The 24,830-nt window shown below is 44.0% G+C and overlaps 8 protein-coding genes and 2 long non-coding RNA genes across 18 annotated transcripts; 5 read left to right on the top strand and 5 right to left on the bottom strand.

The window, feature by feature from the left end:
• The first annotated feature begins 449 nt into the window (after positions 1 to 449).
• On the top strand, positions 450 to 2,122 carry LOC6539811 (shematrin-like protein 1). The gene is made up of 2 exons (XM_002086658.3): positions 450 to 1,881; positions 1,962 to 2,122. The coding sequence occupies exons 1-2, from the start codon at positions 1,578 to 1,580 to the stop codon at positions 2,030 to 2,032; spliced, it is 375 nt and encodes a 124-aa protein (XP_002086694.1). The 5' UTR covers positions 450 to 1,577; the 3' UTR covers positions 2,033 to 2,122.
• Positions 2,123 to 2,821: 699 nt separating this feature from the next.
• Positions 2,822 to 7,427, top strand: LOC6535117 (delta-1-pyrroline-5-carboxylate dehydrogenase, mitochondrial). Of its 2 annotated transcripts, none has more exons than XM_015195533.3 (8): positions 2,822 to 2,973; positions 4,297 to 4,461; positions 4,600 to 5,073; positions 5,418 to 5,589; positions 5,647 to 5,834; positions 5,892 to 6,114; positions 6,182 to 6,549; positions 6,604 to 7,427. In XM_015195533.3, exons 2-8 carry the CDS (start codon positions 4,400 to 4,402, stop codon positions 6,836 to 6,838), a joined length of 1,722 nt encoding a protein of 573 aa, XP_015051019.2. In that variant the 5' UTR covers positions 2,822 to 2,973; positions 4,297 to 4,399; the 3' UTR covers positions 6,839 to 7,427. The 2 variants fall into 2 exon arrangements, with proteins under 2 accessions (XP_015051019.2, XP_002095780.2); XM_002095744.4 differs by lacking the exon at positions 2,822 to 2,973 and adding an exon at positions 4,070 to 4,087.
• A 107-nt stretch (positions 7,428 to 7,534) lies between these two features.
• LOC6535116 (nucleolar protein dao-5) lies at positions 7,535 to 11,381 on the bottom strand. 3 transcript variants are annotated; one of them, XM_015195531.3, is made up of 4 exons: positions 11,169 to 11,379; positions 9,462 to 10,961; positions 9,083 to 9,241; positions 7,535 to 8,316 (listed from the first exon to the last, which is right to left on the bottom strand). In XM_015195531.3, the coding sequence occupies exons 1-4, from the start codon at positions 11,265 to 11,267 to the stop codon at positions 8,164 to 8,166; spliced, it is 1,911 nt and encodes a 636-aa protein (XP_015051017.1). In that variant the 5' UTR covers positions 11,268 to 11,379; the 3' UTR covers positions 7,535 to 8,163. The 3 variants fall into 3 exon arrangements, with proteins under 3 accessions (XP_015051017.1, XP_015051018.1, XP_002095779.1); XM_002095743.3 differs by having other exon boundaries at positions 8,235 to 8,841; positions 11,169 to 11,381; XM_015195532.3 differs by lacking the exon at positions 9,083 to 9,241 and having other exon boundaries at positions 8,143 to 8,841.
• Positions 11,382 to 11,776: 395 nt separating this feature from the next.
• On the top strand, positions 11,777 to 13,509 carry LOC6535115. The gene is made up of 3 exons (XM_002095742.4): positions 11,777 to 12,502; positions 12,565 to 13,261; positions 13,320 to 13,509. The coding sequence occupies exons 1-3, from the start codon at positions 11,952 to 11,954 to the stop codon at positions 13,434 to 13,436; spliced, it is 1,365 nt and encodes a 454-aa protein (XP_002095778.1). The 5' UTR covers positions 11,777 to 11,951; the 3' UTR covers positions 13,437 to 13,509.
• LOC120321590 lies at positions 13,463 to 16,801 on the bottom strand. Of its 2 annotated transcripts, none has more exons than XR_005561293.1 (2): positions 16,047 to 16,801; positions 13,463 to 13,699 (listed from the first exon to the last, which is right to left on the bottom strand). It is a non-coding gene; the product is annotated as an uncharacterized LOC120321590 (long non-coding RNA). The 2 variants fall into 2 exon arrangements; XR_005561294.1 differs by having other exon boundaries at positions 16,237 to 16,801.
• Positions 16,802 to 16,885: 84 nt separating this feature from the next.
• Positions 16,886 to 17,999, top strand: LOC6535113. 4 transcript variants are annotated; one of them, XM_039374675.2, is made up of 4 exons: positions 16,886 to 16,900; positions 17,000 to 17,449; positions 17,489 to 17,799; positions 17,862 to 17,999. In XM_039374675.2, the coding sequence occupies exons 2-4, from the start codon at positions 17,098 to 17,100 to the stop codon at positions 17,880 to 17,882; spliced, it is 684 nt and encodes a 227-aa protein (XP_039230609.1). In that variant the 5' UTR covers positions 16,886 to 16,900; positions 17,000 to 17,097; the 3' UTR covers positions 17,883 to 17,999. The 4 variants fall into 4 exon arrangements, with proteins under 4 accessions (XP_039230609.1, XP_039230608.1, XP_039230610.1 ...); XM_039374674.2 differs by lacking the exon at positions 16,886 to 16,900 and adding an exon at positions 16,901 to 16,916; XM_015195530.3 differs by lacking the exon at positions 16,886 to 16,900 and having other exon boundaries at positions 16,924 to 17,449; positions 17,504 to 17,799.
• On the bottom strand, positions 17,818 to 19,093 carry LOC122319601. The gene is made up of 2 exons (XR_006245208.1): positions 18,791 to 19,093; positions 17,818 to 18,731 (listed from the first exon to the last, which is right to left on the bottom strand). It is a non-coding gene; the product is annotated as an uncharacterized LOC122319601 (long non-coding RNA).
• Positions 19,094 to 19,247: 154 nt separating this feature from the next.
• Positions 19,248 to 19,789, top strand: LOC6535112 (small integral membrane protein 8). The gene is made up of 2 exons (XM_002095739.4): positions 19,248 to 19,442; positions 19,513 to 19,789. The coding sequence occupies exons 1-2, from the start codon at positions 19,344 to 19,346 to the stop codon at positions 19,669 to 19,671; spliced, it is 258 nt and encodes an 85-aa protein (XP_002095775.1). The 5' UTR covers positions 19,248 to 19,343; the 3' UTR covers positions 19,672 to 19,789.
• LOC6535111 (eukaryotic translation initiation factor 2A) lies at positions 19,659 to 22,760 on the bottom strand. Of its 2 annotated transcripts, none has more exons than XM_002095738.4 (4): positions 22,419 to 22,752; positions 21,082 to 22,246; positions 20,751 to 21,028; positions 19,659 to 20,420 (listed from the first exon to the last, which is right to left on the bottom strand). In XM_002095738.4, exons 1-4 carry the CDS (start codon positions 22,456 to 22,458, stop codon positions 19,987 to 19,989), a joined length of 1,917 nt encoding a protein of 638 aa, XP_002095774.2. In that variant the 5' UTR covers positions 22,459 to 22,752; the 3' UTR covers positions 19,659 to 19,986. The 2 variants fall into 2 exon arrangements, 1 of the variants encoding a protein (XP_002095774.2); XR_001454140.3 differs by having other exon boundaries at positions 20,194 to 20,420; positions 20,479 to 21,028; positions 22,419 to 22,760.
• Positions 22,761 to 22,970: 210 nt separating this feature from the next.
• LOC6535110 (matrix-remodeling-associated protein 7) lies at positions 22,971 to 24,137 on the bottom strand. Its single transcript, XM_002095737.4, has 2 exons — positions 23,917 to 24,137; positions 22,971 to 23,851 (listed from the first exon to the last, which is right to left on the bottom strand). Exons 1-2 carry the CDS (start codon positions 24,046 to 24,048, stop codon positions 23,477 to 23,479), a joined length of 507 nt encoding a protein of 168 aa, XP_002095773.1. The 5' UTR covers positions 24,049 to 24,137; the 3' UTR covers positions 22,971 to 23,476.
• Positions 24,138 to 24,830: the final 693 nt, after the last annotated feature.

The raw sequence follows: 24,830 nt of genomic DNA, 5'->3' as shown, positions 1-24,830 counted from the left end.
AGAGTGGGCGTGGCAAAAAGTTTTTTTGCAAATCGATAGAAATTTACAAGACCAATACAAAAATGAAAAAATATTAAAACATTTTTCAAAAGTGTGGGCGTCGCAGTTTTGGGCGGTTTGTGGGCGTTAGAGTGGGCGTGGCAGCATGATTCGACAAACTTGCGCTGCGTCTATGTCCCTGGAGTCTGTATACTTAATCTCAACTTTCTAGCTTTTGTAGTTCCTGAGATCTCGACGTTCATACGGACAGACAGACGGACAGACGGACAGACGGACGGACGGACAGACGGACAGACGGACATGGCCAAATCGACTCGGCTATTGATCCTGATCAAGAATATATATACTTTATATGGTCGGAAACGCTTCCTTCTGCCTGTTACATACTTTTCAACGAATCTAGTATACCCTTTTACTCAACGAGTAACGGGTATAAAAAGAGTTGTTTATTTACAATATGAGCTATGTTGTATGTATAATGTAATTGTAAGTTTACAAAGATATACGAAGTTATCCCACCGCATATAGCATAACAAAATAGATGATGCGTGCTCAGCACGTGTTTGTAGAGCTTATAAGATTTTTTATTAGCCATTTTCGGAGAAATGAAAGACAAGTTAGTGTGTAGCGATTTCGCAGAGCGAACTGCAAGACGCTAAGCCAAAGGTGCAAGCGCGAGAGGACAAGTGGCGAGATCGGTTGTATAACCAAATTTTATGACATAAAACCATAAATTGTAAGACTATTTTAAAGCAGTTGTTACCTGCCAATTTAATCATGGTCCCGTTTTTCCTTCGCCCTTCCTTGCAAGTATTTAAAACTACTCGCTATGCAGCTTTAAAGCATTACTTTGGAAATTGACAGATTCGCATTCTGGAATAGTTTTACCGTCGATGCATGACCAAGGCCAAAAGTCTGTAGCCAAAATGGCCCTCACACTGAACTCTCGGCCAACGACCGTGCTAATCACATTGGAAAATCCAAAAGCGAATACGGTTCTAATTATCAGAATCTAAGTTATTACAGTTGACCTCATCCGAAAAGCGCGAATGAGCATTGACCACGGTCCAGGTCGGCAATGAACCTCAAAGAAGTGGAAATCACCACTGGCATTGCACATGACTAGGCGGACCATCAACCAATTTTAAGGTTAATGACTGTGTTTACACAGAATGAGTGTGAACCCCTGACGAAAAAAAGTAGTTGACCAATTTAAATTGATAGCAAAACGGCTATCAGATGAGATGTGGAATGAGTAATCGAAACGTTAGGCCAATAAGGGCCAAATAGTTCTGTTTTGTTTTGTTTTCTTGTTGTTAACTCACACTAAATACATACGTTTGCAGTGTGTTTATATTGGGATTTCAAAATATTGCGTATACGCCGACAGGGTCATGCACGAACGAGCAAACCGAGGCGCCGCTGATGTACGCCCGATTAAGCTCCATTAAAAAAGCGTTTTATGCTTTCAAATTGCACGCATTCGGCGGGAAACTATATAAAACCAGTTAATATCGGGGTTTTTGCATTCAGTCACCGTTCGAGGATTACACACGCTAAACACGGCCAGCAAAATCATGTCAGTGAAACAGACGAGCAGCTCCTCATGTTATTGGTTTGGTTTAGTTCTGGTCGCGATGATCCTGCAGCCCTCGGCGAGCCAATACTATGGATATCCCTACTACGGCGGGGCTAATGCGGGAGCAGGAGCGGGATCGGGATATGGCAGCATATACGGCAGTGGCATGTACGGATACCCCTACAACTACGGCGGATATCCGTACTACTCGTACCCCGGCTATAACCCGTACTCAATGTACGGCGGATACGGACAGTACGGGTATCCCTATGGGGGATATCCCTATGGTGGGAACAACATGAGTGAGTTTTCCGGAGGAGCGCACCTTAGTCCTTAGCACCCAAGTAATCTACAAGTTTTCTGGACCTGTTTCTTTCTCTAGACGTGGCCTACGCCAGCAGCAGTGGAGGATTCGCAACAGCAAGTGCGGGCGGAAGCGGATACTACGGCTAAGAGGTTACCCACCTGTGATAGTTAAGTGTACACGGTTAAGACATCCTACTCCATAAATGTGTTAGTTTTAATAAAAATATTTATGTACTATGCCATGTACTATGTAATGTACTGCCCATATGAACGTCGAGATCTTAGGAACTATACAAGCTTGGAATTGAGATTAGGCATACAGACTTTTCAGACATAGACGCAGCGCATTTATGTTAACCCATGTTGCAACGCCCACTCTAACGACCACAAACAGCTGCCACCCCCATAGTTTTAAATAATGTGCTAAAATTGTTTCCTTTCATCATTAGTCTGGTAAATTTCTACCGATTTGGCAAAACTACTTTTTGGCACACCCACAAACCGTCAAAAACTTTTTAAAAAAATTTTAATTAATATTTCATTTTAGATTTTTGCCCCTATTTTTACTGATATTCGAAAAAAAAAGTTGAAATTCTTTTATGCACTTAATGATATAGCCAAGATAAAATAGGCATGTCTCTTTATAGGACCATTAAGGGTAAATAAGATTTCGATTTTGAGATCATAGAGTGGTTTCCGTATAGCTATTTAAAATGTACGCACATGTGGTCCAGGTAAAAAGAAAAGTATTTATCTTTAACGAATATATTTTACCAAATCTTTAAGCTGCACTCAAAAAACATTTTATGAGTAATTAAATACTGACAAACTTTTCCAGCTACGTGACCACCATTAAGTAAGAGGTGACAAATTTTTAACAATGTGCATTCTTGGCGCCCTATCGATAGCTATGGCTAGTGTTGTACAGTGCGCGATAGCGGGGCCAAAAATATATCGACTTCCCGACAGTTCGCAGCCGTTAGCCAAGTACGAATTCGACCGACCAATAGTCTCGCAAAACAGAAAACAAAGGCATACACGTCGTGCTCTCGCCGAATTCCGCCGCCGTCGCCTGAAACTCACACAAAGTAAGCCTGAAATTAGTGGAAAACCGCTGAATAATCGAATTGGAGGTGCAAATGGGATGAATGGCGAGTTAAAAGGCGGCAATAAAACATTGCATTGCGTAATTGAGGCTAATAAGAAAAGCAACAAAAACAAAGCCAACCAACTGCATTCTAATGCGCCTGTGTGTGCGTGTGTATCTACAGCTGAGCAGAATATAAATTGGTCTTATATTCGGCCTCCATTCCCCTAAATGTCCTCTCCTTTCAACGTCTTTAATATATGTATCTTAATATATTATTAAGCACTTGACAAACAGTGAGTGGAAAGAGGAAGACAAAGAGCCAAAGTATGCTTACGTTAAAAGAGCTTGTTCCACATTTTCGCCACCTTTCTCCCCTACTCCTCTCTCTGTTGCTCACGCGCACCGTGGGGTGTTTTTTCGATTCTCTAATTTTTGCGCGGCTATTGCACCCCTTCCCCGCCATTTGTGCGCTTAATTTCATAAATCAATGCAGCGTCCGTTAAAAAATACAAGAACTATATACATACGTATGTACTTCTGCTCAGGTCCACTTCAGTCCCCTTCTCTGTGTTTCTGGTTTCGGCAATGGGAAATTTCCGTAGCCCCCGCACAGTGGAAAAAGAATAGCAGCGAGCAACTAAAATTACATGATTGCGATTTCGCTTTTATGGACAGACAGTTAAGTTTTAATCGAAACACAAGCAGAGCCAAACCTTCACTTTTACAGTGCCAAAAAATTGGATTGTATTTATTCCCATAGCAATACTATTTTAAAATATTCTAAAGATAATATGTACTTTTTCTGTTCAAGGCGAGTTTATTGTTAGTTCCATTTATTATTATTTTTTCACAAAATTTAATGTGTAAACCCCACTATATGAATGCAATTGACAAAAAAGGTTTTAGGATGGATAAAATTGTAATAGCTTTGACACGCACTCATTCCACTGTGCGCTTCATAGACAGAACAGCTGATGCTCGTCAGATTTTAGCTTCTGGTTGTGCATAAAAGCGCTCTGAGTGCGTCTTTGTGTGTGTGAGGGAACGTGGATATCGATAATAAAATAAATTGAAAATACATCAGTCATCAGCTCGGTTGAACCACTGGCCAAGTTAGTGTACTTTCTAGAATTGCATGGAAGTGCGCATACTTTTGGGTTGCACTGTTTGCGCCTTATCTGGGGGTGTGTCGTCGGGAGCTTCACGTTTGGCTGCTTATCAAAATCACGCGACTCGACGCGGACCCCCAGTGAATTGCCAAGGTTGCTGATAAATGAATACTAATCAAACGCTTGCTCGTTTTGCTTGGTCTATCGCTTAGATAGCAAAATTCTAGGTGATACGAGCCGACGACGACGAAAAATCTACAGAGACCGCTTATATAACCCGGCAGTGAAGGAGACAGGCCCCCAAATCCCGACAAGATGTTGCGAATGCTGCGAAGTTTCTCCAAATGCACAAGTCTGCAGCAGAGCGCGGTGAAAAGGTATGCCTGGGTTTATAATCTTTATATTTAATTATTTAAAAGTGACACTCAAATGCTAGATACAATACTATGCATACATTTGTTTTAGAAAGTAGATTTATTGGTTTTATCACATTTAAAGCACTTAATTTATTTCAGTTCCTCTCGCTGTCTGGGTTCTGTAATACCGGATCTCAATCTGAAGGACTTCCCGATCGCCAATGAGCCGATCCTGGGATATCGCAAGGACTCTAAGGAGCGTAAGGCCCTCGAGCAGGCTCTGAAGGGCACGGCCTCGAGCTGCGAAGACATCCCCATCGTGATCGGCGGCAAGGAGTACAAGACGTCGGAGATTCGATACCAGGTTATGCCCCATGACCACCAACACAAGCTGGCCACCTTCTACTACGCCGATAAGAAGCTCATCGAGAAGGCCATCAAAACGGCGGTGGAAACACAACCCAAGTGGGATCGAGTGTCGATTGCAGACCGCCTGAAGATCTGGGAGAAGGCAGCAGACCTAATGGCAACGACGTACCGCCAGGATCTCAACGCTGCCACCATGCTGGGTCAGTCCAAGACGGCGATCCAAGCGGAAATCGATTCAGCAGCGGAGCTCATCGACTTTATACGGTGAGTATAAATTCCCATAATTCATTTCAAGAAATATGGACAACAAGTACGCAATCTTTTTTGATCGCATTTTTAAAAGATTTCCAAATATCAGCACCAAAAGGTTTTTTAGTTATGATCTTTAAAATATCCCATATTTGCTGGATAGAAATTTTTTCACTGTATTTACATACATATCTTGTGCTGATATATTCTTAGAAGATATTATTTTTCTGTATATATGTAATCATTTGTTTAATATTAAATTTATTAATTTAAAAATATTAAATATTAAATAAATTAAATATTAAAAAAATAAACTTAAATAAATAAACTCACACTAAAATACAAATTCTATTTCACAGAATGAATGCCTATTTTCTGAAGGAGATCACTAAGTACCAGCCTATCAGCGAGAACATAAAGGTCACAAAGAACTCTTTGCGCTATCGTGGCATTGATGGTTTCATCGCCGCTGTCAGCCCCTTTAACTTTACGGCTATAGGAGGCAACTTGTCCTACACGCCAGCTCTGATGGTAAAACTATCCAATTGCTGGAAATATTAATAAACCAACCACCTTTGTCTTTCGCAGGGAAACGGTGTGCTGTGGAAACCCTCGGACACTGCCATACTGTCCAACTGGATTATTTTCAAGATTATGCGCGAAGCGGGAGTGCCAGATGGAGTCGTCAACTTTGTGCCTGCCGATGGTCCCGTGTTTGGGGACACGATTACGGCCAGTCCCCACCTGGCAGGAATCAATTTCACGGGCTCTGTGCCGTAAGTAATTGTCGGTCTATTGATTTTCCTGTTTAATACCATTTCCTACGACGACAGAACCTTTAACCGCCTGTGGAAGCAGGTGGGCAACAACATTGACAGCTATGTAAACTTTCCTCGCTTGACTGGTGAGTGTGGCGGCAAGAATTTCCACTTTATACATGCATCAGCCGATGTTGAGTCAGTGGTTACATCCACGATACGCTCAGCATTTGAGTACTGCGGCCAGAAGTGTTCCGCCTGCTCGCGCATGTATGTGCCTGAATCCCTGTGGCCACAGGTAGGTTCAAAAGGCATCACATTGCGATGTTTTCGTAACGCTGATCTGTTTAACTCCTTACCCGCAGATCAAGGAGGGCCTGCTACGAGAGGCAGCCAAGCTGAAGATTGGCGACGTTCAAGACTTCAGCAGCTTCACGTCGGCTGTGATTGATGACAAAGCATTTAAACGCATTACGGGCTACATTGAGCATGCCAAAAAATCCCCGAACCTCGAAATTCTCGCCGGCGGCACTTACTCAGACAGCAAGGGCTACTTTGTCAACCCGACTATTGTTCTCAGCAAGGATCCCAAGGACCGCATTATGACCGAGGAGATCTTCGGTCCCGTGCTGTCAATTTATGTGTACAAGGAGTCGGACCTCCTTGAGACCATGAAGCTGGTGCACACCTCTACGAAGTTTGCTTTAACCGGAGCAGTATTCGGGCAGGATGAGTAAGAAACTTCTATATAAAGGGTTATCTTTAGTTCATAACGGGATGCTTCCAGGGATTTCGTCAAGTGCGCTCTGCAGGAGTTTAAAATGGCCGCTGGAAACTTCTACATCAACGACAAGTCCACTGGATCCGTGGTGGGCCAGCAGCCATTCGGAGGCGGACGAATGTCCGGCACCAATGACAAGGCCGGAGGACCACATTATATTCTGCGTTGGTCCTCTCCGCAATCCATCAAGGAGACCTTTGTACCACTGCGGGACGTCAACTATCCATACATGTGCGAGTAAACAGAAAGAAATAAGATGCGCAGGGGGAAAGGGATGAGCAAAAGTAGTGAAATCCAGACAGGAATCTCATATAACTACTATCTATATAAATATATATAAATGTATTTTGTTGAAATATTTTTAAACACCACCCAAGCCCCGTAACACATACCTAGTTCAGATAGCTTCGATTTGTATACACACACTCTAAGAATCTCAAAACAACCCATGAGAATGCCTCGAAAGTTTGTCAATTGATATGCTGATACCTTCTAACTACAAACACACCGTGACATGGATATTTTAAATGAATATTATGTAATATCATTACTTTAACGTACGATTTATACGCAATGTGATTATTTAATTATATGATTCATAATTAAAAGGGCCCGACTTCTGCTTTGTTCTTTATCGTTATTGCTTGAATTTAGTTAAACCGTTTTCAATTATGAAATCGTCTATGTACACACTTATGTATGTGAAATCGAACGACAATACATTCTGAACACTAAATGTGAAAGATTATGAAGAAATAAAGGAAAAACATAGTTACATGTAACGTAAGCATCAAATTCGTATTAATAAATATTACAATTTAAAAGAAAAACCATTCGAGAGAATCCAAATGAATTTTAATTTCGATCCGGCCACAGGCCAGTTTTTTAATTATTCTTGGTAACATTAGACTCAAATCTGTAATCAAACTACAAGCAATTCAGTTATTAAAAAATACATGTATTTCTTTCCGTTTTTCTTAAGTTGAATTAAATACATTGTCCGAAGTGACAAATTAATCTTTTACATATTGAATCCCTCATAAACAGGTTATCACCAGAAATTAGCGGGAAATTACTTAATTGCTAATCGGAAGTTAACCCTTTATTTAACCCAAGTGACTGGAAAATAATTAGGTTTTATGCCTGATTTCTTATGAACCTTTTTCAATTTTAGATAAAAATAGATTAAAGGCAAAACAATAAAAATGTACTAAGCTTCAAGTCCTAAAAGGTTTATAAAAAATCGGCTACAAGCTTTGCGGTTTCATTCCAACAGATCTGAAAAAGAAAGGGTCAATTCCGCTACTGTTATAATAACCATTATTTAAAAAGAAATAATGACTAAAAGTATAAACTTGGTCACGGGTTTGTCGACCGCCGGTTCGCATTGGATTAATTCACATTAAAGCGGAAGTACAGACTTCCCCATGCCAATCAAGAGTTTGGAAAGAATTTACATGTTGGCGGAACTATTGCATAAAGAAACTATTCTACGTAGTTACTTTTTTGCTTACAGACTAGTTGTATCCGTTAGAATAAGGATTATTTTATGGGGTGTATGTAACTCTAGTCAAATTTTATTGAATTGACGCCTACGTCAATTTGGCCACCTCGATAGCTGCCGCGCTTCTTCTTGGTTTTCTCGTGTTTAAAGGACTTGCCGCGTGTATGCTTCAGGTCCTTGTTGGCTCGCTCGCCCCAAGATCCGGCAGCGTTTTTCTATCGCGGTGAACAAATAATAAAATTAGGTTAACCCGATAACATATCTGCATCTAGTGTGGGTGTGTGTTTGTTTGCAGGTAGGTGGTGCTGACTAAACTATTTCTAATTATCGAAGGTGATCTTCTTGTTTGGCTTTGGCGCCGACGAGTCAAAGGATTTGTTGCCGAATCCGCCGCCTCGTCCTCCTCCACCGCGACCCCCGCGTCCACCAAAACCGCCGCCTCCGCGTCCGCCGCCACCACCACCGCGTCCTCCGAAGCCACCGCCGCCTCCACGGCCGCCACCGCCACGACCACCAAAGCCACCGCCGCCTCCACGACCGCCACCACCACGTCCGCCCCGCTGGTTGTTGTCAAAGCCGCCAAAGCTCTTGCGATCGCCGATCTTTTTGAAGCCGCCTCCATCACCGCCACCTTCGCCGTTGTATTTGTTGGTCTCCCAAGTGCTGCGATCTGGTCGTCCGGAGAAACCTGAGCCACCTCGGCCGCCCCGTCCGTTGTTGTGCTTCTTGAAACCGTTGTCCTGAAATCGAAAAAAACGCCGAAAAGGGCAAACCACAAATTAGCAACGATTTAATTTGAAATATGTGTTCTAAGTGTATTAGGAAAGTGCCACAATTGATTTGAGATTTCTTCGCGGCGCGTCTTGCTAATTTGTGTGTTTGCCCCTTTTCAGCCTCTTAGAAAGAATCCCCTTCGCCTATTCCTCAACAGCCATCACAAACACACACACCCACGCGACTCAAATCCAATGCGGCACTTACCTTCGCCTCGAAGGACATGTCCTGGACTCGGGAGTCCACCAACACATCCTCGGTGCGTACCCTCCGGAAGGGTGACCGTCGCCCACTTCCCCCTCCGCTATTATTCATATTATTGTTTCGGCTGAAGGAGTTGTTAGGCGTGGAGGTGAAATCGTTCTTCTGCGAATGGCAATGAAGTTAAGAAAAACTGTCTGCACAGGATTCGGACAACAAATAAACATTATTCGCTATTTAAAGATGGTATACAGTATTTCAATAGGACACACTAAACCATAATCATTACTGCTTTAAAAAGTTACTTTTCAGATAACTGAGGAAAAATGTCATCATTCAAGCGGACTACGGTATTTTTAGATGCAGATAAGGTACACAGGCTTACCTGTTGTTCTCCCGATTTGACGAAGTTATTGTACTTTTTGTTGGGAGTGGCCTCGTCCTGGTCGCCACCACTAAACTTTCGCTTCTGAGCAGGCTTCGCATTGCCATTGGTCACAGAGTTGGGCTTGACCTCGCCAGACTCTTCGCCAGAGTCACTGTCGTCGCTGCTGCTGTCACCCTTCTTAGCAGGAACAGCAGTCTTTTTAACAGCTGGCTTCACTGCCGGTGTCTCATCATCGCTGGAATCTTCACTGCTCGAGGAGGCAGGCTTTGCAGGCTTGGCCGGAGCCTTAGAAGCAGCCGCCTTTGCTGGCTTTTCATCGTCTGAGCTATCGCTATCGTCTGAAGAATCTTCGGAATCTGCTTTCTTGGAAGGAGCAGCTGTTGCAACTGTTTTCGATGCAGTTTTTTTGGGAGCTTCCTCTTCATCAGAGTCGCTGTCTTCGCTGGAAGACTTCGCCTTTTTGGCCGGTGTCGCCTTTGGTGTTGCAGCAGCCTTCTTTGGCGCCTCGTCTTCAGAGGAGCTGTCATCGCTGGAGGAAGCTGGCTTCTTGGCAGGAGTTGCCTTAGCTGGCGTGGCCTTTCCTGGAGCTGCCTTCTTGGGAGCCTCGTCTTCTGAAGAACTATCATCACTGGAGCTGTTAGCCTTTTTGGTGGGAGCAGCCTTAGTCGGAGTGGGCTTTGCTAGAATTTCTGCCCTTTTAGGTGCCTCGTCTTCAGAGGAACTATCGTCACTAGAGGACGCCGCCTTCTTAGCAGGAGCCGCCTTGACAGAAGATTTAGAAGAGGGTTTGGTCTCTTCCTCTGAGCTACTGTCTTCGCTGCTAGAAGCGGCTGTCTTAGGAGCTGGCTTCGCGGCAGGCTGGACTGCAGGCTTCTTAGCGGCTGGCTCGTCATCAGAGTCGCTATCGTCGCTGGAGGATGCTGCCTTCTTTGGCGGTGCAGTCTTTGCAACTGGCTTGGCAGCTGGCTTGGCCTCTTCCTCCGAGCTGCTGTCTTCGCTGCTGGAGGCCGCTTTTTTGGCGGGAGCAGCCTTAGCTGGTGTGGCCTTGACAGCGGGCTTTGCCTTTTCTTCTTCGGAACTGCTATCCTCGCTGCTGGACTCAACCTTTTTGGCGGGAGTCGCCTTGGCCGGAGTTGGCTTCACTGGAGCAGCCTTTTTGGGTGCCTCTTCCTCCGAGGAACTGTCCTCGCTGGAAGATTCTGCCTTCTTAGGGGCTGGAGATGCCTTGGCCGGCGTGGCCTTTGCTGCTGGTGACTTCTCCTCCTCCGAATCACTGTCATCGCTGCTGGAAGAAGCTGCTTTCTTGGCGGCCTTGCCATTTGTTAGTAGAGCCGCTGTCGCTGGCTTCTTAGGCGCGGATTCGACCTCAGAGTCTGAGTCGCTATCATCGCTGGAGTCACCGGCCGTAGCCTTGATTGCTGGGATCTTGGTGGAGCTCTTGGTCTGGTAGAACTGAATGATTTCACTCAACTTTGGGCTACTTTTGGCGACGCTGGCCTGGAAGTTAGAAATAGGCAAATGTTGTTTGGTTAGCTAGACGAAACACGTGGTAATGGAGACAGATGCAAGGAGCAGCTCAAGAAGCCATCGATGGACAGCAACGGAATTCGGGTTCTAAACGTTGTCCGGTGGAGGCTGACGCCACATGTGTTGGATGCATCCGAGCCGCACACATTGCACTTGCCGCTATCCACTGCAACTCACCGCCTTCGTCTTCTGCTGGAAAACCTTGGCCAGGTTCTTGTCCTTGGACTGCAAGTACTCTAGGACGATTGCATCGGCTATTTTTAGCAAGTCTGTCATGATTAATTCAACTATTCGTCAATATTTTCCGTCCGAAATTAATTGCTAGCCGCACGCTTGTCACACAAAAAAGAATGCGCACACACACGTGTTTTTTACTTATCAGTGGTATGGCAGCACTCACCGGTCGCCAACGGTCTGGCCACCCCTCTTTACTAGCCTTCGAGCGTTCCTCAACACTATGAATACAGTGGGTATTCTTTTCAAGGAAAACTCGAAAATACGATTGCTATGCTGATGTAACCGTTCATTAATACTATAGCGACAAAGCTAAATCAAATGGTTGATATGGGAAATAACTCTACGCTCGAGACAAAACTAAAACGACAAAATTACTTTTATTTATTATGTTACTTTCCTATGTATATAATTTTCTGGATTTTTCGAAATTTGCAGCAATAAATCCTATTCAAATCCTAATCGCGTAAAAAATAAATTCGCGACAAAAAAAAAAAAAAATATCGAAGATGTACCGAAACTATGTTTCTTGTGCGAGATATTCAAGCGATCCGGGGCTGGTCACACTAGGGGAACACAGAAATTTATTTTTGTTTGTTATTCAATTGAGTTGGCCTGCTTGGAACGATCCAGAAAACCGACCGTAGACTGGAAACTATCTCTCGCTCCGGCTACTTTACCAGACCTTGAGTCCAGATTCGCCAGCGAGGATCGCGTCTCGGAACCATGGATGCCGAGCCGGTAACCAATATCCTGCAGCTGAACGACGACTGTCTGGCCGAGGTTTTTGAACGCCTGCAGGACTTGCCGTCGGAATTGTCCTTCGCACGGACTTGCCAGCGACTGCAGTGCATTTGTCTAGCCAAGTGGCGCACCAGCCGTGTATACGAGCAACTGGATCTGGAGAAGTGGCGGGTACTTTTGCCCAACCATGAAGACCTGGTATACTTCTTAACCCAAATGCGTCCGTACATCAAAGAGATTAGCGGCAGCAGCTGCCTGTGCTCTATACTAAAGGATCTGGACGAAATGCACATTGCGGAGCTGCCCCTGGTGACCAGCTTTTACTACGACTCAGACGACGTCGATTGCTATCCCACGAACCGGAGTATCCGTAAGCTGGCCCAGCTCCTGCCTGGCTTGCGAAAGTTGCGCCTCACCACTCCCATCGACGGGCGGTACCTGTCCAATTTCGAGCACCTGCAGGAGCTGCACCTCTACGAGGACCAACACAAGGCGTTTGAGCTGCAGCAGAAGTACCTGGACGAAGTATGCCGGTAAGTAGTTATCGCCAGCTGCCTCATTTTTCACTACTTACTTACTTACTATTGTTTCACAGCAAGCTGCACGATCTTCGGGTCCTGGACATTAGAACGTACGATATGATCAGTAAACTTCAGCTGGGAAGCTGCCTGCAAAGCTTTAAGAAACTCACTGATCTTAAGCTTAATCTTGCCACCTTGAAACCCATTCTTCCCGCCGTTCTAGAGTTGCCCTCCCTCAAGAAACTGGTGGTGCTGCTGGACAACGAGTGGCATATCCCCCCTCTGGTCAGTCCAGATAGCTATGACCACAAGATACGCGAAGTCAGCGAGTTCTACGAGATCATGGATTTCAAGGCCAAGGAAATAGTGGGATTTGCCGTGGACGGATACTATATGCCCCTGGAACCTGGCTGGGATGAGAAGCTGCCCATCTGGACGTATTGCAGGCTGAAGCGCCTGGCCATTTGCAGCTGGACGCATTCGGCAGACTACCTAAAGCGCTACACCTGTATGACAGACCTGCAGCTGCTTTGCCTGCGCAACTGGAACGACCTGAGCGACGAAATCCTCTTGGAGTTCGTGGAACACTGTTCAAGATTGGAACATCTCGACGTGTCCTACTGCCGAAATCTGACACCAAAATTTTTACCACGCGCCTTAAATATTCTTAAGCGGCGGGAGCCGTACAAGCAGAAGCCAGGAGTTGGATGGTCGCCACCTCTGAAGCTCTACTACGAACTTAGTGGCTTTGAGGACTACGTGGATAGAGCGGTTATTATTTACTTATTAATATCGCTATATTTTTATCTAATCAATTTATCCACTGCAGAACCTTAAAAGCTCTGTGGAATATAGAGGATATATTGTTTTCACCGCCGACTTTCCTGTCGACTCTGAACGGGGTTTAAGCTTTGTGGACCGCGGCTACCAATTTGAATTTCACTGACCTCAAAATATGTAAATATACAAACGTAGATTTATACAATAATTTATTATTAAAATTTATGTTGCACAAAATACGCCAAAATGGTCCATGCGGACTCCCGTGTTTGTCCCTAATGATAAAGTATCTTTTAGACGGCAGTCCACGTAGTGTAGGAGAGCAACGATAGCGTGGTGCGCAAGGAAACTTTTGCATATACAGTATAATCCGGTTGTAGCGACTTTCAAGGGACCGACGATTTTACGTCGTTATACCCGGAAGACGCACTGACAGAAAGGTGAAACAAAAATATATTTTTTTGTTTATTTTATGGTTGCCATGTTCGTAATGTGTGTTAAAATTTAAAATTAAACAAATTAATTTTTTAATCAAACAAAAAATGTATTAAATTTAATCAAATAACATGGTTTTCCATAAGAAACAAGAGAGAACGCTATAGCTGAGTTTCCCGACTATCTGATACCCGTTAGTCAGCTAGTGGAAGGGAGAAGGAGAGTCTTAAACACTGACAGTTTTTGGCGGTAGGCGGTAGGCGTAGAGTGGGCGTGGCAAAAGGTTCGATAGAAATTTACAAGACCAATACAAAAATGAAAAAATATCAAAACATTTTTCAAAAGTGTGGGCGTGGTTTGTAGGCGTTAGAGTGGGCGTGGCAACATGAATCGACATCGGCAACATGTCTCTGGAGTCTGTTTGCTTAATCTCAACTTTCTAGCTTTTGTAGTTCCTGAGATCTCAGCGTTCATACGGACGGACAGACAGACAGACAGACGGGCGGACATGGCCAGATCGATTCGGCTATTGATCCTGATCAAGAATATATGTACTTTATATGGTCGGAAACGACTCAACGAATCTAGTATACCCTTTTACCAAAGACATTAGAATAATTATATTTGCTCTAGGAGTAACGGGTATAAAAAGCAGAAAAAACTAGAAATATAACGGAACATGTCATGGAATATAGGCATGAGGTCTGCACACACACGCTGTAAACGCATTAGATACTTTTGGGTTACAAAAATCATAACTCTTGAACCAGTTGAGATATTTTCATAATTTTTTTTTAGTGGTCATACGATTAAGTGGTCATACAATATGGTGTGATAAATAGTAGATTTTATACTCGAAAAATCATGTTTTTGGAGGCAGTTTTCCCCATTTTTTATCCAATTTCGACAAATACTTTTCATTTGTTTTCTCTGAAAATGCTAATATGGTACATATTTAATGTTTTAAAAGCAAAAAATAAATAAATTTTAAAGAAAAATTTGTATGTTTTCTATACCCGTTACTCGTAGAGTAAAAGGGTATACTAGATTCGTTGAAAAGTATGTAACAGGCAGAAGGAAGCGTTTCCGACCATATAAAGTATATATATTCTTGATCAGGATCAGTAGCCGAGTCGATCTGGCCATGTCCGTCTGTCCGTCCGTCCGTCCGTCCGTATGAACGTCGAGATCTCAGGAACTACAAAAGCTAGAAAGTTGAGATTAAGTATACAGACTCCAGGGACATAGACGCAGCGCAAGTTTGTCGATTCAGGTTGCCACGCCCACTCTAACGCCCACAAACCGCCCAAAACTGCCACGCCCACACTTTTGAAAAATGTTTTGATATTTTTTCATTTTTGTATTAGTCTTGTAAATTTCTATCTATTTGCCAAAAAACTTTTGGCCACGCCCACTCTAACGCCCACAAACCGCCAAAAACTGCCCTTCGCACTAACACTAGCTGAGTAACGGGTATCAGATAGTCGGGGAACTCGACTATAGCGTTCTCTCTTGTTTTATTTTGTATTTGGTCTATTTTTCATCTATTTTAACCTTTTTTTTACAAATAATTAATTAACACCTCATACTCCAAACCCAGGAAATGGTAGGGAATCGATTTATATACTCATTCAAAGTTAAAATATATGTGAAAATTAGTACTTCAGTAAAACAGGTATTCCTGCACTTGCAAAGAATATTATACATTTATTCTACCTTTGTTTTGCCGATATTTTATGACCCTTTCCATAGAGACCATAACCAAGCCGGTAGGTGACATATTTTACCTAAAAATCGACCGCAAAGTCAGAATTTTCTACAAAAAATACCTGTTTTTTTGCAACCCAAAAAGGGTTCAACTTTGAACTATTACTTGTCGAATGCGATATCCCACGCAACGATCCGTTGTCAACAAAATTTGAATTTAATATCGCAAAAGTATCTGATGCGCCACTGTGCGTCGGTCACTGATATTTACATACATTTCTAACAGAGGAGTTTCCGACCATATAAAGTACATATATATATTCTTGATCAGAATCAATAGCCGAGTCGATCTGGCCATGTCCGTCTGTCCGTCCGTATGAACGTCGAGATCTCAGGAACTATAAAAGCTAGGATGTGATTGAGATTGGGCACACAGACTTCAGAGACATAGAAACAGCGCAAGTTTGGCGATTCATGTTGCCACGCCCACTCTAACGCCCACAAACCGCCCAAAGCTGCTACGCCCACACCTTTGAAAAATGTTTTGATATGTTTTCATTTTTCTGTTAGTCTTGTTGATTTTTATCGATTTTTCCAAAAAATTTTTGCCACGCCCACTCTTACTCCTACGAACCGCCAAAAACTGTCAGTATGGAAATTTCTCCTTTGCACTTCCACCAGCTGAGTAACGGGTATCAGATAGTCGGCGAACTCGACTATAGCGTTCACTCTTGTTGTTGTTTGGCACGTCTCAATATCCGGTTGAACTACGAAAAATCTCGTCGGTATAAGCGGTTTGCTGCTTAAAGCGGGGACGTACTAACCGGAGGTCCTTTCATACAACTTTGTATGGAGACCAACCAAGCTATCGAGTTTCCGTCGCAATAACCGGACTGACGCTATAAGCGGAGTCGTTATAACCGGATTCTACTGTATCCGTAAAACAGTAGAGCCGTACAAGTGCAATAAGTGTTCCGTACAAAATTTAATATTTCTCGTAAAGGAGATTCAGTGGTAATAAATCGGTTGGTTCTAGTAAGTGTAATTAATTATTATACATCATTTAATTGATTACCTGATTTAACCTTCAGATAATAAAAGTAAGATCATTTTCAAGAATTTTTTAAAAGGTTCACCATTGTCTTATTTAGATATTTCTTATAAAACTACCCATTAATTTGACCGACAATTTTTGTAAATAAATTAATAATATGAATATTAAAAATATATGAAAATATTTAAAAGATATAATTCAAAATAAGCACTGCCGTCACATTAAGTTCTTTTTTTTTTAATCCTTATAATTTAACCGATCACTTTTTTAAATATAAGTCTTACAAAGCTGACGGAAACGTAAAACCAATTTAATTTTGTTAACCGAAAGTTGAACATTTGTAGCTATGAAATAGCTAGGTGGCGGGAATACCCCAGATAAAATGTTTACTGTGATTGGCAACACAGTACCATCTGTTTTAACTTAACTGGCAGGTATAATAACTGTAAGGTATAGTTTATAGTTGTGAAGGCACCTTGTTGTTTTACCCAAACCAGCTTTTGATCCCGCTTTTATGAATATCTAATCTTCAGACAAAAAGTGTTATTTTGGCCATCTCGGGCTCAAAATCGTATTTGAATTCAAATAGGCACTAGCGCATACGAACACAGTACAGTACACAATCGTGAAAATGAACAGCCAAAGAAACAAATTTAAGCGAGGTCAAAATTTCTCCACGGAGGAGGAATTTCTACTTATCACTATGGCGGCGGAGCAACGCCAGATCTTCGAAAATAAGAAATGCGATGCAGTGACCTGGAAGGAGAAGGAGCGGGCGTGGGATGACCTGGCGGTCGCCTACTCCAGCAAATCGGGAATTAAGCGCAGTGGACTTAGCTTGAGGACCAAATATGAGAGCTTGAAGAAGAAGTTGGGAGCCGGGATTCCGTACGGACACCCAACCCAAACTCCTTCGGTTTCCGAAAAACTCAGGGAGATCCTGGGGGACGATGACACGGGGGGCGAAAACTCAGACAGCGATTGTGAGTAAGGATCACTGACCATCCTCCACCTATCTAAAGATAGTTACTTTCCAGTTATAATAGATGATTGCAAGGCGGAATCAATTGGAGACATTATAGAGTTCACAGGGGAAAACTCCAATGAAAATGGGGAATTAACTACCACGTCGAGAAACCCAACTGGAAGGTCAAGGCGCTATGCCGGCAGACTTTTTCAAGAAGAAAAGCTACGCTTGATCAGAGCACAGCGACATTTTTATGAACAGGAAAACATCAGAGCTCGGGAAAAGCATTTGGAGGAAATGGAAACTCTTAGTGCGAAACGAGAGCTCCTCTACATGGAAATCGCTGAAAAGAAAATGAAACTTAATGTACGCTATAAGATGCAGTTTCGTATGTCAAATGAAATGTTTAATGTTATTATTATTTGCAGGACTCTTCAAAAGATTCATGAGCTGTATTTATCACAGTTTTGGTCTAGATTAGTATCAAAAAGTAGACGAAATTCTCAAAATGTACATTAGCTCTCAAAGTATTTACTAATTATATTTTCTATGAGTTTTATCGGCGACATCCAATTTCTTATTGATTTCCGCATTGTCAAAAAAAACGAAAGAAATGCCCATGACAAGAAAAGCTTGGGGTAATGAGTCCTTTTCCTGTATTAATATGTTTTGAAGGACCGCACAGCCAAATATTACGATTTTCGCAGTATCAATACGGATTCCAAGGCGAAACCTCTGCCTCCAGATTTCAAAACATCTGGAGATGACTTTGTAAGCCGATGCTTGCGTTCATTATGACGATTTTGTGTCTCCGCGGTGGGTTTTATAATGGGGATCATCATGGCCGCCTTCCCATCGGGGTTTTATTCGACTGTTGTCGAAAATAGTGTCAAATAATGCTTAATTGCGCATCTGAGACAGCCTGGATGTTCATTGACAAGAGTCTCTTGCGGTTGCCATAGGCATCGTCTTGGTTCTGCCTCGGGAGCCGAATGTGTGAGCAGCCGACCACCCCCATCACATTGCGAATCTTAAAAAACTTGATGTATTCCCTGAAAAGGGCCGCAATGTGCAGTGAAACCTCTCTCCACCGCCCGACAATTAGAGGTTTTGCGGAACTACCTTACGGCATCCAAGTTTCAACAGGCAGGAACCGGAGGAGCTACTTGTACTCAGGACTTGAGGCGTGGTTTCTGGGCAGATTCAGTGCGTCAAAAAGGGTTTCCTCTTGAAGTGAGTCAATTGACCAAGCTGCATGTTGGTTGTTCCATCTATTTTTCTCTTTTGTTGTAAAAGGCCTAAACAAGTGGGTTTTGAAATTTGAAATAAAGCTATAAACTCAACATCGCTTATATACTCTAGTAAGTTTCGTTTGGTTTGGTAGAGCCCGAGTCCTTAAGCCGAGAGCCTCAAGTCCTCATCCTCTTTGGAGTCTTCCAGTAAATTAAGAAATTTGTTTTGTTAATCCTATAAACATTTAAAACAGTTTTCCGAATATGAAATCACTTCACTGTGTATGGCTACCATTCGGTCAGCTGTTTTGAAATATTCAACAGGTGGGTCTTCTTAATAAACCCTTAATTTTTTGTTGATCCTCGATATATTACATTAAAGGTAAATAGCATTTTAATAGATGAATGTTTGAAAATGTATGGAGGTAAACTGATATTTGGCTGTTTACTATTTATGGGAAATAAGAACAGTTTGCATTTTAACTAGGTTGGTTGGACTTCGATGCTCAGCTGTTTTTTGTAAATAGATTGTTCAGGGGCAGTCTTCACTGTGTCTGCATAGCAGGTATTTTTCAGTTTGAGGGTCACACTGTTCCAAAGCTTCAGTCCTTTCACATGTTTATATTTACTACATTGTGCAATAAATTTAAAAGCATTTAAGAGAAGTACGCGACCAGGATGAGCAAAGAATCGCAGCAGGGCCCTGGCGATGGCATCCGATCTATGAGAAGCACCGGAGTCTTCCGGCTGATCAACTTCGAGTTGTATACGAAGCCGGTGCGGTTTTATTTAATTTTTCAATTAGATTGTAACGAATTATAGAATTGTATTTCATATTCGTTTTCAGAACAAGATCATCATGGGCCTGGGACTGACAGCGTTTGCCGGGGTCTTCGGTTACATTGCGTATATGAGGTACAAGTACGAGAGCCTGGGATACTATGTGGCTGTCCAGGAGAACGGACAAGAAAAGTTTATCAAAAAGAAGTCGAATTGGGAGCAGTAATCCATGGATCTTGGTGGAAACATCTTTATTACTTGGTAGCACAATTTGGTACATAAATTTGTTGTTTACGGGAGTTACTGTACGTTTTGCCGAAAATAGTTGGGAAATCACAATAGTAGAAAAATGTTTTAACTTGAAACTTATTGTGGCAAATGGGCCACAAACTGAGCGTAAAACAGCAGGAAGAGGACGGACAGTAGGTGAAAATGGAGTGGAGTGGAGCTGAGAAAAGTTGGTGTATCACAAGAGCAATTACTCCTCGCATCTCTCAGACTTCTCGCCGCCGCCGTCATCGTCAGCGCCATCAACGTCTTCCTAGGCAGACAGCTTAAGAGCCTTAAGCTCATCCAGGTACTGTGCTTCCATCTTAATCTTGTTTAGTTGGTTCAGCTCTAGGTTCTCGCCCTGGCTGCGTCGAACCTTCAGCTTTTTTATGTCCGACAACTTCTTGGCGACGCTGCGAATCTTGCGCTCCTTATCGCTGATGTTCTGGCCGTTGGGCTGACCCTGTCCATGCGGAATCTGTGGCTGATCGGCAGCGTTATCTGGCTGGTATTTCTGTCTAGGAGTGGGCGGCTGCCTCCGCTCCTCTGCAGCCACGAAAACGGGCGACTGACGCGCAATCGGAGCAACTTGTTCGGTCACCTCAGTCGGGACAGAATCCGCATCGCCGCCATTTACAACGTTTACATTCTTCCTAGCGCTTCGCTGCTTGTTCTTGTTGTTCCTCTTGTTCCCATTGGTACCACCTGCAGGGCAATATAAATGCAAACAGCAATTAGCAAACACACAGCCGAGCCTACTTACAGCCACGCAATCCCTAATCCTAATGGCATGCTAATACAAAATGTGTGTGAAAGGAGTGAGAGGAGCTGACATGCTGCGTGAGTCGTGAGCCTAGTAGCGTTTGTGCTGGTAGGGCCGATAGCGCCGGTTGTGGCGGCTGGTCGAGGACCCGGTAGACTGTGGTCTTTCCGCGCCGTTCGCCGCCACCAGCTGGCACTGGCCCTGCTCGCCTCGCCGCATAATGGGATTGTCCAGGTCGTACTGCCTGTGCCAAAACTTCCGCGTCGTATTACCTGCTGCTGCCGCCGGGGCTAGTCCGGGAATACTCGGCTGTGGCAGATACTTTTCCGGATTCTTGCCCTCCTTCAACAAGCGCAGATGGGGCGGTGTGTAAGCCTTTTTGCTGGCCTCTGGCTGGCTGGACTTGATGCCCTCGTGCTTGGCCTTGGTAATCTTCGGTTCGATGAACGTCTTATCCGCAAACTGCTGCCACTCAATTCCCAGCAATTCCTGACCCTGGGGCCACATGGTCTCGTGGAGAAGGGCCCCGGAGTAGTGGTACACCTTGAACCTGCGGGAAAAGTGCGTTAATAGTAGTATACGCAATTGAATTAATCTACTTACCCATTGCTTATGCGGAGCCTGGGTGCCGTGGTCGCCGTGACGAACCACTCGCCATTGGGATGCCACTCAAAGACCGTGGTGTCGGCGCACTTGAGGTTAGCTAGCTTCTCGCGTTTGGTCACATCCCACACCTCGACGGCTCCAGGCAGATTGCCGAAGCCGGCGAGAACTATGAGGTTGCCGAACGGATTGAAGTAGGCACAGTTCCGTGGTCCCTCACCAAAGTCAAAGACCACATCGCACTTGAGGTTGTAGAGAGCCGCCTTGGAGGGCATGAAGCCGTATACGACTACAAACTCGGTTGCTTTAGGACTCCACTTGACACAGTGCACCGGTCCTTCCTTAGATAGGGGCACTGAGCAGGTGTCGCCCTTAGTGGCCATGAAGTGCACCGCCTGGTTGCCGTAGTAAGACGCACCGCTCTTATCCACTTCCGTGCTGGTTAGGAGGAGCAGTCCGCTGCCCCGCTTGTTCCACAACATCTCGACGCGATCCGCCTGGAAGAAGCTCTTGCAGGCTACGGTCTGGTTCTGGCCAAGCGCCGGGTACTTGTAGAGCTTGCACATGGACGGGGCGCCCTTGGCGCCCGGCGTGTAGAAGGCAAGAAATGGGGGACAGTTGCCGGGACCTAGCGACAGCATACCGCCCCGACTGCCTCCTATCTTGCGTGATGTGGAGGCGAATCCCTTCTCCGCTCCCTCGCCGAGGTCATAGAACAGTGCCTCGCCGCCGACTACCAGAGCGAAGATGGACTCGTCCGCTGACCAGGAGGGTTGCCAGTCCGTTTGGTTCTTCTGGACGATGGCGAACACTTCGACGCCGGTGGCCACATCGTAGACGAGCAGATTGGGCGACCCTTCCGGCCGGTCCTTAGTGATGGCATAGTGCTCCCAGGTGCACAGGTAGCTGCCACGTGGCGAGAATTGGAGGTAGAAGGCCTTTGGTCTGGGCAGGACGCACTTGGTCGGCCAGCTGGCTGCGCTGTCCCGGCTGGCCTGGAGCACCTTGACTTCCTGGCCGTTGGAGTAGGCGAAGTACCGGCCGTCGGGGCTGAAGCAGATCGAGCGAGAGCTCTTCGTCTCCTCGCGCGGCAAGTGGGGTTTGGGCTCAAAGGGCTGCTTGGAACCCGCCGAGGACCACACTTCCACAGCCACGCTAGAGCGAACTGTGAAGAAGAATCGAGAGGGGTCCCCGATTAGCAGGTGGAAACACGAGGTCGCGCTGTTTTTCGCATTTTTTCACTACCCGGGCAGAATAAGTGTCTGCGTTCGATTCTCCAAGGCGTCTACGGCGCCTCAGTGATCACCTGGTGGGAATTGCACCCGGACAATACTCACTGGCAAGGGTAGGAACAACCAGATCCGCAGCTGCAGCCATTGTCTTCCAATCTCACACGCACACACACACAGGAACACGCACGTCGGTGTTGCTGCAGTTGCTTTTGTTGTTGTCTGCTGTGCAGTCAGTGTTGGTCAACGATTGTGTGCTTGATTTGGTCACACACGGTTGCCGTGTACGCGGTGTATCGATAAACGATAGTAAACATGCATGGGCATTGGCGCCACAACGACACGTTTAAACATCAACCAAACCAAACCGAACCGAACGTATTTATAACTCCAACAAAATTTCTGCTCCACGTGAATTTAAAAACATTTTAGTACTAACGATTTTGGAACTGAAGCGCTAGACATTTCGACTGATCCAATCGAAGGTGTGTTGATGAAAACTATTTGATTCTACAATTATTTTCAGAAAGGACAAAAAAAGGTAATAGTCAATAGTTTCACAAAATATTAGAAAACAGATAAATGAACTATAATCGTCGGTAAAGAAACGATCAGAAAATGATTCTGCCCTAAATTAGAAGGGATTATTTAGAATATATATTACATTTTAACACAGCTTTACATTCTTTATTAAACAAATAAATCAAGCAATGACACTAAAAAGCTATATAAATACAATTTTATTCTAATCAACTAAATATGTTTAAATACTAAGGTTATGCTAGGTTTTTATATTACGTAGAATGTTTTTTGATCTTGAGCTTTAGCACAGCTTGTAACATGTAAAAATATATATTCTTAATTCGATAACTGATTTCAACATACTTTATGATCAGAACATTTACTACAAAACTGATAAATCAAAAATTAATTATACTAGGAACTCACAGAATACAAAGAGTAAATTTGAATACATATAATTTACATAAAATGATGATATAATAATACCCCGACGTTATCGACTGATTATATAGTTTCTGACTAAAGACTTTCCCGTAGAAAGTGGGCCAAATATGGCAACAACAAAGCCTGGGATTTTAAACATTTAACTTATAGATCACACAATCCTGCACAGTCAGGTAGGATGAGCCTAGGCTTGTGGCACTTTAGCGATAGAGCCGCACCTGCTGCTTGAGATCCTGGTCGCTTATGCGGTCCTGGAGGTTTAATTCCGCCTCCTGTTTGCGCAGGAGCTCAAAGATGGCCGCCAGCTGCTCCCTCTCTATTCGGCATTCCTCCTCGATTTGACTGGGAGTCAAAGTCTTCTCCATCTTGTGCTGGAACCTTTTGGCTTTGAGCTGGCCCATCAGGTGGTTGTAATTGTGCCCGGGCAGCTGTTCCTCGATAAGCTCCACTTCGCTGTCGGTGGAGTTCTCTTCGTAGGCCTCGTCGTCGTCGGTTTCCTCTCCTTGTGGAGTATTCGACTCGAAATCCTCCTCATCGCGCGGCTCGTCGGCCCCCAAACCTTCGTCCTCCAGTTCCTGCAATATAAAATACCGAAATATTTTAGAACATGACCACCACTTCTTCCGGCAAAAACACCCACTCCCTTGTCCTTGAAGATGTTGGCGAAGTAGAAAGCAATCAAAACGCACAGGACAAGCGTGATCAGAGCTACCGAGTAGTGACCCGGTAGTCCAAGGAAGACCCCATCCATTGTCGGCAAAATATCGTGCATTTGGAATTCTTTTTTTCTGTTATTTATTGTTACTGAATTCACTATTATTGTTTTTCTTTGGGCTTAGTGTGGCCGTTGACCACGAATGAAATATTCCCAACCAGCGTTTAGCGTATTTTCAAAAAGGGGGTTTTGAAAAGCCCTTGCTCAGTTTTTTTATTTATGTGCGTCAAATTAGCGTCGATGAGTTAGCGGCGATGGCGGAACGGTGGATTTTTGGAACATGGGGACGTTTTTTATTTATTTATTTTTACGGTATGAAAAAAGAAGCAATAGAAACATCTCAAAAAGTCGCTCAATCTAGGCTTCTTGTGATAGCAATTCGGTTTCCCGATACGTCGTCTCCTTTCCTTTTCTTTTTTTCCTACGCAGTAGAGTGTAATGGCGCTAGTGTTGTTAAAGCTGTTGAGTATAGTGGCGGCAGTGCGGTGTGTTGGTAAAGCAGTTGAGCGTTGTTTAGTACTGCTATCCGCACAGTCGCTACTATACAGAACAGCTTATACAAGTGGTGTCAATAGAAACCTCTCATAAAGTCGCTCAATGAGCCCTTAAATTTCATTTTATATTGTGGGTGTTTACAGAGCGTATTCCGGAATGCCGTGCTTATAGGTTTATGTAGGCTTAATTAGGTAATGATACTGGAAAAATGCATCAAAAAATTATTCACAGTTTCCCAGAAAATCGCGTAACGGGGAGAGGAGTTTAAAGGCATTTAAAAATGCCGCCTTTTCTAGTACCGCAACCAATCCATGTCATGAACCGCTTTATTATAATGAGAGCTT

The sequence above is a fragment of the Drosophila yakuba genome, chromosome 3L (assembly GCF_016746365.2).
Source record: "Drosophila yakuba strain Tai18E2 chromosome 3L, Prin_Dyak_Tai18E2_2.1, whole genome shotgun sequence".
Classification (NCBI taxonomy): domain Eukaryota; kingdom Metazoa; phylum Arthropoda; class Insecta; order Diptera; family Drosophilidae; genus Drosophila; species Drosophila yakuba.
This window is presented reverse-complemented; position numbering and strand designations above follow the sequence as displayed.

Bases quoted from the DNA above. Each gene is read 5' to 3' on its own strand.
- LOC6535110 (XM_002095737.4), bottom strand. From the start codon at position 24,048: ATGCACGATATTTTGCCGACAATGGATGGGGTCTTCCTTGGACTACCG. The intron at 23,852-23,916 runs GTGGGTGTTTTT...TTTATATTGCAG, and splicing joins ACATCTTCAAGGACAAGGGA to GAACTGGAGGACGAAGGTTT.
- LOC6535111 (XM_002095738.4), bottom strand. From the start codon at position 22,458: ATGGCTGCAGCTGCGGATCTGGTTGTTCCTACCCTTGCCA. The intron at 21,029-21,081 runs GTAAGTAGATTA...CTTTTCCCGCAG, and splicing joins AGGCTCCGCATAAGCAATGG to GTTCAAGGTGTACCACTACT. The intron at 20,421-20,750 runs GTAATACGACGC...ATTGCCCTGCAG, and splicing joins AGCCCCGGCGGCAGCAGCAG to GTGGTACCAATGGGAACAAG.
- LOC6535116 (XM_002095743.3), bottom strand. From the start codon at position 11,267: ATGACAGACTTGCTAAAAATAGCCGATGCAATCGTCCTAGAGTACTTG. The intron at 10,962-11,168 runs GTGAGTTGCAGT...TCTAACTTCCAG, and splicing joins TCCAGCAGAAGACGAAGGCG to GCCAGCGTCGCCAAAAGTAG. The intron at 9,242-9,461 runs GTAAGCCTGTGT...TGCCATTCGCAG, and splicing joins TCAAATCGGGAGAACAACAG to AAGAACGATTTCACCTCCAC.
- LOC6535117 (XM_015195533.3), top strand. From the start codon at position 4,400: ATGTTGCGAATGCTGCGAAGTTTCTCCAAATGCACAAGTCTGCAGCAG. The intron at 5,074-5,417 runs GTGAGTATAAAT...TCTATTTCACAG, and splicing joins GAGCTCATCGACTTTATACG to AATGAATGCCTATTTTCTGA. The intron at 5,835-5,891 runs GTAAGTAATTGT...CTACGACGACAG, and splicing joins AATTTCACGGGCTCTGTGCC to AACCTTTAACCGCCTGTGGA.
- LOC6535112 (XM_002095739.4), top strand. From the start codon at position 19,344: ATGAGCAAAGAATCGCAGCAGGGCCCTGGCGATGGCATCCGATCTATG. The intron at 19,443-19,512 runs GTGCGGTTTTAT...ATTCGTTTTCAG, and splicing joins TCGAGTTGTATACGAAGCCG to AACAAGATCATCATGGGCCT.
- LOC6535115 (XM_002095742.4), top strand. From the start codon at position 11,952: ATGGATGCCGAGCCGGTAACCAATATCCTGCAGCTGAACGACGACTGT. The intron at 12,503-12,564 runs GTAAGTAGTTAT...ATTGTTTCACAG, and splicing joins TACCTGGACGAAGTATGCCG to CAAGCTGCACGATCTTCGGG. The intron at 13,262-13,319 runs GTTATTATTTAC...TATCCACTGCAG, and splicing joins AGGACTACGTGGATAGAGCG to AACCTTAAAAGCTCTGTGGA.
- LOC6535113 (XM_039374675.2), top strand. From the start codon at position 17,098: ATGAACAGCCAAAGAAACAAATTTAAGCGAGGTCAAAATTTCTCCACG. The intron at 17,450-17,488 runs GTGAGTAAGGAT...ACCTATCTAAAG, and splicing joins CGAAAACTCAGACAGCGATT to ATAGTTACTTTCCAGTTATA. The intron at 17,800-17,861 runs GTACGCTATAAG...TATTATTTGCAG, and splicing joins AAAAGAAAATGAAACTTAAT to GACTCTTCAAAAGATTCATG.
- LOC6539811 (XM_002086658.3), top strand. From the start codon at position 1,578: ATGTCAGTGAAACAGACGAGCAGCTCCTCATGTTATTGGTTTGGTTTA. The intron at 1,882-1,961 runs GTGAGTTTTCCG...TTCTTTCTCTAG, and splicing joins CTATGGTGGGAACAACATGA to ACGTGGCCTACGCCAGCAGC.